We start from the raw sequence: 12,075 nt of genomic DNA on the forward strand, positions 1-12,075 counted from the left end.
GATTGCTTACATAAACTATAATCTCAATATGTCAGAAATCCAACAATTGTTCAAGAGAATCACAACCATTTATAGCTTAAAGTATTTGATTTTTCTCTGGAATGGATTATTTTTCCAGATAAAAATGGGAATATAAACTTTCCCATGATAGAAGTTCTTTGTTTAAAAGTCCAATACAAATATTTTACATGGCAAGTGTCAATGTAGAAAGTACTTTTAACTATATTTCATAAATAACTTCTCAAAATTTAGGCAGCCATAATTTCTCATGTTTATTGTAGGAAAAGCATAGATTTTTCTCATTCATTTGTACCAAAAATACCTAGAATAAAAATGGTCCTAAAACTTCCAGATATTTTGTCTGGATTGACAGATCTATATTAACTAAACAAATATTTTCAAATTTTGTTAGAAATGATATAAATTTTTATCTAAGCAACCAGAAATAAGTTTTTAATGAATGTCATAGTAAAGTTTCATGTTCATGTCATGCCATGCAGGGAAAATTTCAAAACCTATAAAAGTTTAGATATGTGCAGATATAATCTTGTTATTAACTATTGTCATTATTTGTTCAGAAATATATTCACCTTGGATGCTGCAGAAAATCTCTGTCATCATTTTAAGAAATTAATGGCACTTAGTAATCAATATCGATATGCACATGAACTCGGAGATGTAAGTATCGCCAACAGAAGTGAATCAGAAGCACAGCAAAGTCATCTGGTTCCTATAGACAGTAACAGCACACTGCAAAACAGAGTCCTTCACTCTTGTGCAAACAAACATAAACCTGACTCACCAGCTATTTCTAAAAAACGGATGGACTCTGGTTCTCATCATTCCCTTTTAACCAACTCATGTGAAGATATGGAAGGGAGGAATCAGGAAAAAATAATAGACCAGAAAGGAGAAGACAGCAAGGCAAGCGATATCCCCACCAAAAGAATCCCATTCATGGAAACAGAGATGACAAGCTACCTGCTGAAGAATCACCCAAATATTGAAAATTATGAAGAAATGTAAGATTTATAGATAACTTTTCTTTTACAGTGTATATTTTTTATAGCTAATCTTAGTCAGTGTTACCAAATAATAACTTGATAAAGGATTTAAATCATTATTATATTTTATATTAATCTCCTTAATTACATTCTTATAATGTACACACATTATTAATTATAGCACAGATTAATTTGATTGACTTGTGGCAGATTCTGATTTAATTGACTAGTTTTTCTGCCTTTAATCCTATATAATAAAAGAGAAACATGTAAATTGACCGTCCCTCCACTGTGCTCACCAGCCAATCAGGAGAATATGCAAATTAACCCACCAAAGATGGCGGGTTAATTTGCATACACAGGCGCTGAACGGCCTGGGTCCCGGGAACATCCTTGCGACCCAGGCCACTCCTAGCCTGTAGGCCCGCACCTAGGCCCTGAGCCGCCGGGGTCCCAGAACACCCCCAGCCACTCCGGGCCTACGGGCACAGGCACCAAGCAGATGTTCCTGCCCCATGGCCGCTTGTGTGCGCACCGGCACCAAGCAGCGGCCCGGGTCCATGCCCCCCAGCCCGGCACCCATCATGGGGCGAACAGGCCAGGCCAAGCCTCCCTGTGATCATGGGGCAAACAGGCCAGGCATCCCCATGATCCTGGGGTAAAGAGGCCAGGCCAGGCTGCCTGCGATCACGAGGCAAACAGGCCAGGCCAGGCCTCCCCATGATCCTGGGGTGAACAAGCCAGGCTAAGCCACCCCACGATCCCAGGTGAAGAAGCCGCTCTGCTGACCAGCCTGTGCTGTGGACCTGTTCGGGTGCATGGTGTGGAGTCTGGGGCCTCTAGCCTGCAGCCACGGGAAGTCTCCCTCTCCCCAGAGTTAGGAGCACCAGCCCAGGTCCACCCAGCGGCCCGGTCCTGACTGCGGGGGTGAGTTCCTGCAGTCTGGGGTTTGATCCCCAGGCATTAGCAGTAGGAGACCAGTGCTTTTTTTATTGCTGTGTGTCTGGGTTTTAATTGCACAAATGCCCAGTGGTCCTGGGTGCCAGCTTAGCAAAATCTTTTAGGAGGAGAATTCTGTCTGGGTTTCCTCAAATTCCCTCAGCCCCTACTTACCCCTCTGTAAAGGCGCAGAACAAGTGAGGTCCTTTAAATAAAAATCAGAGGTCTCCAGCAACGGTGGGCCTCTCTCATCACAGTCATTTGGACTGGATGGCATTTGAGTATTTATCTAGGCACCATGACAGGGAAACACAAGCTCAAGTCATGATCTCTGCCCTTAAATAATTCACAATCTTATTCGAGCGAGTGGATGATAAAAGCACAGTAATGATATCAGAATGTAAGGCAACAATACAGAGAGGAACAGAGGCAATTGCTAGGATGATTTTCCAACAATTAGTACAAAGAGTATGTTCTCTGAATTAAATAAAAAAAATATGTGTGGAAGTAGCTGCTTCATGAGTATGGGATCCCTTCCTATTTTAAAGGAAACTGAGTTCCATGTGAACTGTGTAATATGCTATGATATCTGAGGCACAGGACAAGGGAGGCCCTAAGTATACTATGCTTTGATATTTGAGTTATTCTTTATTGTTCAATGTGATTTATTTCTGCACGCCTCAGTTTTGTATTAGTTAAATTACTAGAATAATACATCTTGCTATAAAATATTACTAGAAGATTAAATAATCAGGTGACATTTATTGTTATTTTCTATAAATGAACACAGTCTCTGGTATGCAAAGTGATAGCTATTCTAGAAATATTCAGATAGGGAGACCTACAGGCTTGATTCCAAGTGAGGCTTACTATCACAACCCAAATTTATTGCTTAAAAAAAAAGCAGGAAGCCAACTAGAAACTGAACCAAATATAAGCCCTTGAAGGGAAAGTGTAAATTGGATAAGCTTTGCTATTACAGAGCAAGAAGAAAAATTCAGATGCAAGAATGAGAAGCACTTGCATCCACTCTAAGTTGCTGTTAAAGAAAAAGAATGAGAAGATGGCCACCGGCAGGAAGGTAGGGAGGGAGAGAGTGTGAGAGCACGAGGGAGTGATAGAGGAGTGTGTGGATGTGTGTGGTGTGTGTGTGTCTGTATGAGCTAGGGACAGTTAGATTCTGCAGGTCTTCTAAGGGGCTGCTAAACCAGGCAGTCTTAGACGGCGGAGCCCTGGTCCCAGCGCGGACACTCCTGGGCGGCCAGCGCAGGCACAGAGACCATGCCATCTTGAGAAACAGCTGCTTGAGACTAGGATCCTGGCCTCAGCACCACCCAGTGTGGTCTCAGATGCAAACCAGGACCCTGCAGCCACTGGGGACAGAGACCTGTGACCACAGCTACAGACCCACAGACACTAAGAATCCAGACATCCCGGCAGCAGATCACTGTGAGTAATAAAGCCCATCCCCCTCACCGCAGGCTCGCGGGCAGCGTCATAGTAACTGATAGACCCACCCCTCGCCCAGGCCTCAGTGCTGCTATAGGAATCTTAGCCTGGGAACACGCGAACACTGGGAACTTGTTCCCCACAGCATGGGCTCCGGGACCCTGATTCTCAGGGCGAGAGGCAACACTAAGCAGCAGTGACTTGACTCTGTTTCTTATCATCTGCTCCTGGGATCCCTGATTTCCAGCACATTCACACTAAGCCAGTGACTCCAATTTTTGGTGCATGTGCACACAGGGACCCTGATTCTAAATGCGAGGCCACACGAAGCAACAGAGACTCTGATACTCGATTCTTGGGGAACTCTGACTCCTGGTGCACGCTAGGGGGCTCTGATTTTCAACACTCCAGGGTAGGTCTCTGTTGCATGGTGCAGGCGGGGTCCCTGATTCTAAGTGCGCACACGAGGCCACACTGAGCACTGGTAACGCTGACTCTGAGTGAGCCTGGTTCCCACCAACCCATGACAACCACACATCTTAGTGTCAGAGCTCTTCAGTGACACTAGGGTGGTGCGAAGCTCCCACTGCACATGGCCCAGGCCCACGCAACTCGACGTTTGAAACTTCTGGAGGTAGTTAGAATGGGGAGACGACACAATCCCCAGAGGAGAGAAAAGAAGGAGTCGCCAAGAAAGGAAATTAGTGAAATTGAAGCTTGCAACATGACAGAAAAAGAATTCAGAGTAATGTTTGTATAATTGATTCACCGGATGGATGAGAAAATCAACAACCTATGCAAGAATCAGGAAGAAATGAAAAGTTATATAGCTACAATCAAAAACACCATGGAAGGTTTCAACAGTAGACTAGAAGAAGCAGAGGACTGAATTAGAGAGTTAGAAGATAAGGTAGAGAAACAAGCTCAATCTGAACAGCAACTGGAGAAAAAAATTAAAAAGCAGGAGGAGAGCCTAAGGGAGTGTTGGGACAACATGAAACGAAGTAACATACGCATAATAGGGCTGCCAGAAGGACAAGAAGAGCAACAAGGATTAGAAAATCTATTTGAAGAAATGATGACAGAAAACTTCCCAGATATGGGAAAGAAATAAGTTACACAAGTACAGAGATTCCCAAGCAAGATGAACCCCAAAAGACCCACACCAAAACACATCATAATAATGATGGCAAATGTACATGACAAAGAGAGAATCTTAAAGGCTGCAAGAGAGAAACAGAGAGTTACCTACAAAGGATCTCCCATCAGATTATCAAATGATTTCTCAACAGAAACACATCAGGCCAGAAAAGAATGGACAGAAATTTACAAAGTGATGCAAAGCAAAGGACTGAATCCAAGAATACTCTATCTGGCAAGACTATCAATCAAAATTGAAGGGGAAATCAGGAGCTTTGCAGACAAAAAAAGGCTAAGGGAGTTTATCACTACCAAGCCAGCAATGCAAGAAATGCTAAAGGGAATGCTGTAAAAAGAAGAAATAAAAAGGTAAGAAAGAACACAGGCACAAAAATAGAAATGACTACAAACAAGTACCTTTCAATAATAACTTTAAATGTAAACGGACTAAATGCTCCAATCAAAAGACATTGAGTGGCTGAATGGATACAAAGACATGACCCATATATATGCTGTCTACAAGAGACCCACCTCAGAACAAGGCACTCACACAGACTGAAAGTGAAGGGATGGAAAAATGTATTTCAGACAAATGGAAATGAAAAAAAAGCTGGGGTAGCAGTACTTATATCTGACAAAATAAACCTCAAAGTGAAGGCCATAACAAAAGATAAGAAAGGTCACTTCATAATACTAAAGGGATCTATACAAGAAGAGGATATAGCCCTGATAAACATATATTCACCCAATGCAGGAGCACCCAAATACATAAAAAAGACTCCTGGAAGATATCAAGGGAGAGATTGACAACAAGACAATCATAGTAGAGGACTTAAACACACCACTGACATCACTGGATAAATCCTCTAGATAAAAAAATCAGCAAACAAACAGCAATCCTAAATGACTCACTAGATCAGATGGACTTAATTGACATCTTCAGAAAATTTCACCCCAATGCCACGGAATATACGTTCTTCTCAAGTGCATATGGGACATTTTCAAAAATAGACCACATATTGGCTCACAAGCAAAGTCTCCCCCAATTCAAGAAGATTGAAATCATACCAAGCATCTTTTCAGACCACAATGGCATAATATTAGAAATAAACTACAACAAAAACAGTCCAAAAAACTCAAACACTTGGAAGCTGAATAGCATGCTACTAAATAATGATTGGGTTACCAATAAGATCAAAGAGGAAATTAAAAACACCATGGAAACTAATGACAATAAAAGCACAACAATCCAAAATCTATGGAACACAATGAAAGCAGTCCTGAGAGGGAAGTTTATAGCCCTACAAACCTACCTCAAAAAACAAGAAAAAATGGTAGTAAATCGCCGAAGCCGGTTTGGCTCAGCGGATAGAGCATCGGCCTGCGGACTGAAAGGTCCCAGGTTCGATTCCGGTCAAGGGCATGTACCTGGGTTGCGGGCACATCCCCAGTAGGAGGTGTGCAGGAGGCAGCTGATCGATGTTTCTCTCTCATCGATGTTTCTAACTCTCTATCTCTCTCCCTTCCTCTCTGTAGAAAATCAATAAAATATATTTTAAAAAAAAATGGTAGTAAATCATCTAACTCTACAACTCAAAGAATTAGAAAGAGAGCAACAAGAAAAGCCCAGAGTGAGCAGAAGGAAGGAGATAATAAAGATTAGAGCAGAAATAAATAACATAGAGACCAAAAAAACAATACATAAGATTAATGAAACCAAGAGCTGGTTCTTTGAAAGGATAAACAAGATTAATGAGGCTATAGCCAGGCTCACCAAGAAGCAAAGAGAGAATACTCAAACAAAATCAGAAATGAAAGAGATGAAATAACAACAGACCCCACAGAAATATATAGAATTCTTAAAAAAAACTATGAACAGCCCTAACTGGTTTGGCTCAGTGGATAGAGCGTCGGCCTGTGGACTGAAAGGTTCCGGGTTTGATTCTGGTCAAGGGCATGTACCTTGGTTGCGGGCACATCCCCACTAGGGGATGTGCAGGAGGCAGCTGGTCGATGTTTCTCTCTCATCTATGTTTCTCACTCTCTATCCCTCTCCCTTCCTCTCTGTAAAAAATCAATAAAATATATTTAAAAAAATATTATGACCAACTCTACTCCAACAAACTAGACAACCTGGAGGAAATGGACATATTCCTAGAAAAATACAATCTTCCAAAACTCAACCCGGAAGATTCTAAAAATCTCAATAGGCCAATAACTATGGAAGAAATTGAAGCAGTCATCAAAAAGCTTCCATCAAACAAAAGCCCAGGGCCAGAGGGCTTCACAGGGGAGTTTTACCAAACATTGAAGGAAGAACTAAAAATCTATCCTCCTCAGACTGTTCCAAAAAATTCAAGAGGAGGGAACACTTCCCAGCTCATTCTATGAAGCCAGCATCACCCTAATACCAAAACCAGATAAAGACAACAATGAAAGAGAATTATAGGCCAATGTCCCTCATGAACATAGATGCCAAAATACTCAACAAAATTCTAGCAAATCGGATCCAGCAATACATCTGAAAGATCATACACCATAACCAAGTAGGATTTATCCCGGGGATGCAAGGATGGTACAATATCCGCAAATCAATAAACGTGATATATCACATAAACAAATTGAGAGATGAAAATCACATAGTCATATCAATTGATGAGAAAAAGCATTTGACAAAATCCAATACCCTTTCTTGGTAAAAACTCTCAGCAAGGTAGGAATAGAAGGATCATACCTCAACATAATAAAAGGCATATATGACAAACCCACAGCCAACATCATACTCAATGGTCATAAACTAAAACCATTTCCCCTAAGAACAGGAACAAGACAGGGATGCCCCCTCTCACCATTCCTGTTCAAATAGTACTGGAAGTACTAGCCATTGCGATCAGACAAGAAGAAGAAATAAAAGGCATCCAAATTGGAAAAGAAGAAGTAAAACTGTCTTTATTTGCAGATGACATGATACTGTACATAGAAAACCCTAAAGACTCCATCAAAAAATTATTAGACTTAATAAATGAATTCGGCAATGTAGCAGGATACAAAATTAATGCCAAGAAATCTATGGCATTTCTTTGCACCAATAGTGAACTTACAGAAAGTGAGACTAAAAAATCAATCCCATTTACCATCGCACCAAAAAAATTAAGATACCTAGGAATAAACTTGACTAAGGAGTTAAAAGACCTATATGCAAAAAACTACAGGACACTGAAAAAAGAGATAGAGGAAGACATAAACAGATGGAAGAACATATCGTGTTCATGGTTTGGTAGAATCAACATCATGAAGATGTCCATACTACCCAAAGCAATCTATAGATTCAATGCAATCCCCATTAAAATATCAATGGCATATTTCACAGATCTAGAACGAATGTTCCAAAAATTCATCTGGAATAAAAAAAGACCGGAATAGCTGCCGCAATCCTGAGAAAGAAGAACAAAGTAGGTGGGATCTCAATACCAGATATCAATATCAAGCTGTATTTCAAAGCCACTGTTCTTAAAACACCTTGGTACTGGCACAAGAACAAACATATAGATCAATGGAATACAATAGAGAACCCAGAAATCGACCCAAACCACTATGCCCAATTAATATTTGACAAAGGAGGCAAGAGCATACAATGGAGTCAAGACAGTCTCTTCAATCAAATGGTTTTGGGAAAATTGTACAGATACATGCAAAAAAATGAAACTAGACCACCAACTCACACCATACACAAAAGTAAACTCGAAATAGCAAACATATGCTGAAGGAATTTCTTCTCTGATACTGCTCCTAGGGCAATGGAAACTAAAGAGAAAATAAACAAATGGAACTACATCAAAATAAAAAGCTTTTGCATAGCAAAGGAAACCATCAACAAAACAACAAGAAAGCCCACTGCATAGGAGAAAATACTTGACAATGATATCACCAATAAGGGTTTAATGTCCAACATTTACAGGGAACTCATACAACTTAATGAAGGGAAGATAAACAATCCAATCAAAAAATGGGCAACGGACCTAAATAGACACTTTTAGAAAGAGGACATACAGAAGGCTGAAAGACATATGAAAACATGCTGTAGTTTTCTTTGGCATAACAATTTGTAAGGTTGGGCAATATTCTTTTAGATTAATAAAATAAATCCCCATCTAACCATAAAAATCTTTTAAAAAGAAATGGTTGGCTTTAATTTTTTTTTTTTTTGAACTACCAAATTTGTTTTTACTTTGGCCTGTCAGCTTTTTCTTTTCTTTTTACTTTGGGCCTCAGTGTCAAGCCAACAAAATTAGAACGGGTCAAATTCAACTGGTCCTTAATAACAAGGCTGAACAGGATAGAACATGGATTATCACAATAACTAATCTTGCTTTTCCCAATCTTCATTCTTTCAGGAGTTGTCAGTGTGAATGGTAATTCCTTTTTTGGGGAGCTATATTAAAAAGTTTCATATAGTGAAACTAACATGTATTTCCTAATATTTTTTAAATTTTACCTAAGAAGTCTAACATTTTCTGACATTTTACCAATTTACTTAATTGATTGCTTTTGCTATGTAGGGAGGAAAATATTTTTTCTTCTATCCTTATAAGTTTTCATTTGAGACCCCTATAACAAAAGATAGATTAATGAGAGAAATGCATACATGTTAATTTATTTAATATAACTTTTATGTTACATAGGAGCTTGCATTAAATAAGGATCCAAAGAAATAGTTAAGCCTGAGCATGTATATATTAGGTTCGATGAAGAATGGAAGGTCTTAGAAAAATACGATATGACACAGGGTATGAGCTAAGAGTAGTAAACAGGCAATTTAGCAAGGGCTGTTCATTCGTATCCCTCTTGTCCTTCATCTTGGATAAGAATGCTTTTTTCCTCTGGTTATCAGGAGGGCAACTCTCCTATGAGGACTTTATGACCTGCTTCCTGGGAAGGTCAGAAACCCTTCTTGCACATGCCTTTCCTCAAATCTTTCAAATTAAAGTATTAAATATACCAATGCACCACATTTTGGAGTAGCATATGAGGAGACCAAAGTTTTGCTGCCCCCAAAATATGCCTTTTGGAATATTAATTTTAAGCTGGTTAATATCCTAAAGGAATTTAGCTAAAGAACTTTCTCTAGGAAGGGCAGTATCATCACAGATAACTATAATTTACCATAAATCAATGTATGATAGAGAAAAACTCTACAAGGTTAATTTGTTCAAAGCCCTCTGTGACCCATTGTTAAAAATGGCCCAGCAAACATTTATTTACCCAACATTTGCTCTTCATTTCTATCTGATTGCCTTCCTGCCCTTTGAAATCCCAAACCACAGGCCTGTTTCTTTCTCCTTTGCTCCAGAATGGCATAGACACCTCAACTGCCCAATGCCTTTTTGGGTTTCATATCTTATGACTCACCTGTTTATACATTGAAATAAACTTGGACATTTTCTCCAGCCAGAATAACTTTATTTTCAGGAAGTGTCCCATGCCCAGAGACACAGGTGAGGGATGCTCAAAGACCTGGCTCCTCTATGGTGTCTAGGGAATGGGTTATACAGGGGAAACATAATCATGGTGACTAAGTGACTTAGGGCCATGGTCTCTACTGATTGGTTGGCGCTAGGGATATGGGGTAGTTGATCAGTGCATCTGGTCCTGGTGTCAGCCATGGCTTTTCTGGTCATTGAGCTGAAATACAACTGAGGCCTACATGTTATCCCTAGTTTGATGGAAACACTGTCTCTGTGGTCAATAGACCCAGGCTTTTGTTTCCTAAGATTATTTGATGCTGACCAGAAAGATCCTCATTATACTGAGGGCTTAATGATTAAGGGAGTGGTCCTATAAGGGAGGCGGCAGGTGAGTCAGGGTGCTGGATGTGGCCAGTTTGCATCAAAAGGAAAGAAAGGAGAAAAGATTATATTAAAGAAATGAAGTTTCTGCATGGTTACATTTTTTTGTGCCACCAACACATGTCCTGAACTCTATTAACTCCAAACACACATAAACAATATTTAGAACATCTTTGTCCATGGTATATAAAATGTCCAAATGATAATAAGGAAGGATAAAAAACTGAAAATATTGACATACTAAACATGTAAAGAATAGAGGGAAAAGAAAATATATATCTGCTTGCTGAACCTTGCCACTTGAGTGATTCAGGAAGATTCGCTGTCAGTTTTAGAGGTGTTTCCTAAGTGATTTACATATGTTCTTAAGCTAAGGGCATTTTTATTATGGTGATTTTTGGTAAAAATAGGTGATGGTGATGATGATGATGATGATGTGGTGATAATGGGAGTTGTTTTTCTCAGCATGGAGAGCATGCTATGTTTAGGAAGCTCTAAAGTAACCTTTATATGTCTTCACACTGCTTTCAATATAATGTGTTGGTGTCACTGAAGAAAATATCTCTCATCTATGTTTTCCCCCTTGGGAAATATTGATGATATTGGGCCAAGGAATTCAAGCACACAATGACTGATCAACTTTAGAAGAAATTCATAGTTACAGTCAGTAAAACTTATGTGTATCTGGTGAGAAATATCTACACTAATAAAAGATGCTAATTGACTGCACCTTTGTTACGCCCCAAGCCACGCCCACCAGCCAATCAGAGTGACTATATGCAAATTAACCCAACCAAGATGGCGGCTGACAGCCATGGAGCTGGAGCAAGCAGGAGGCTTGGTTGCCCCTGCAATGGAGGAAGCCAAGCTTCCTGCAGGCCCTGGCCAGCTCTGAGCTCCACTCAAGGCAACAAAGTTTTAATTATAGAAGATAAACAAACCCTAGATAACTGCTTCCAGCCAGCCTCCACTGGGAGCTTGGGTGGCTGGGGACCGTGGCCAGCCTGCAAACAGCCATTAGCCCTTCACCCAGGCTGGCCACACCCTCATTGGGTGAGGGTCCCCGCTGGGGGGCTTTCCAGCCTGTAAACAGCCATCAGCCCCTCATCCAGGCTGGCCAGGCAACCCAGCGGGGACCCCCACCCTGACGGGTATGTGGCCAGCCTGCAAACAGCCCTCAGCCCCTCACCCAGGTTTGCTACACCCTCATGGGGTGAGGGTCCAAGCTGGGGGGCTTGGCCAGCCTGCAAACAGCCATCAGCCCCTCACTCAGGCTGGCCACACCCTCATGGGGTGAGGGTCCCCACTGGGGGGCAGTGGCCAGCCTGCAAACAGCCGTCAGCCCCTCATCCAGGCTGGCCACAACCTTGCAGGGTGAGGGACCCCCAGCCTGAAGGGGCTGTGGCCAGCCTGCAAACATCCATCAGCCACTCACCCAGACTGACCAGGAACTCCACTGGGGACCCCCACCCTTAAGGGGGTGTGGCCAGTCTGAAAATGGCCCTCAGCCCCTCACCCAGGCTGCCCAGGCACCCCAGCGGGACCCCCACCCTGATCCAGGACACCCTTCAGGGCAAACCAGCCGGCCCCCACCCATGGACCAGGCCTCTATCTTATATAATAAAAGGGTAATATGCAAACTGACCCTAACAGCAGAACGACTGGGAATGACTGGTCACTATGACACACACTGACCA

General features: G+C 41.3%; 1 protein-coding gene across 1 annotated transcript in view; it reads left to right on the forward strand.

Annotated features, from left to right (window-relative positions):
* LRRIQ1 (leucine rich repeats and IQ motif containing 1) overlaps positions 1 to 12,075 on the forward strand; it is a 251,675-nt gene that overhangs the window by 102,089 nt on the left and 137,511 nt on the right. The window contains exon 16 of the mRNA XM_059683729.1: positions 579 to 1,022. Coding sequence (XP_059539712.1) covers positions 579 to 1,022 — 444 coding nt within the window. The remainder of the gene's footprint in view (positions 1 to 578; positions 1,023 to 12,075) is intronic.

Source organism: Myotis daubentonii, chromosome 2, assembly GCF_963259705.1.
Source record: "Myotis daubentonii chromosome 2, mMyoDau2.1, whole genome shotgun sequence".
Lineage (NCBI taxonomy): Eukaryota > Metazoa > Chordata > Mammalia > Chiroptera > Vespertilionidae > Myotis > Myotis daubentonii.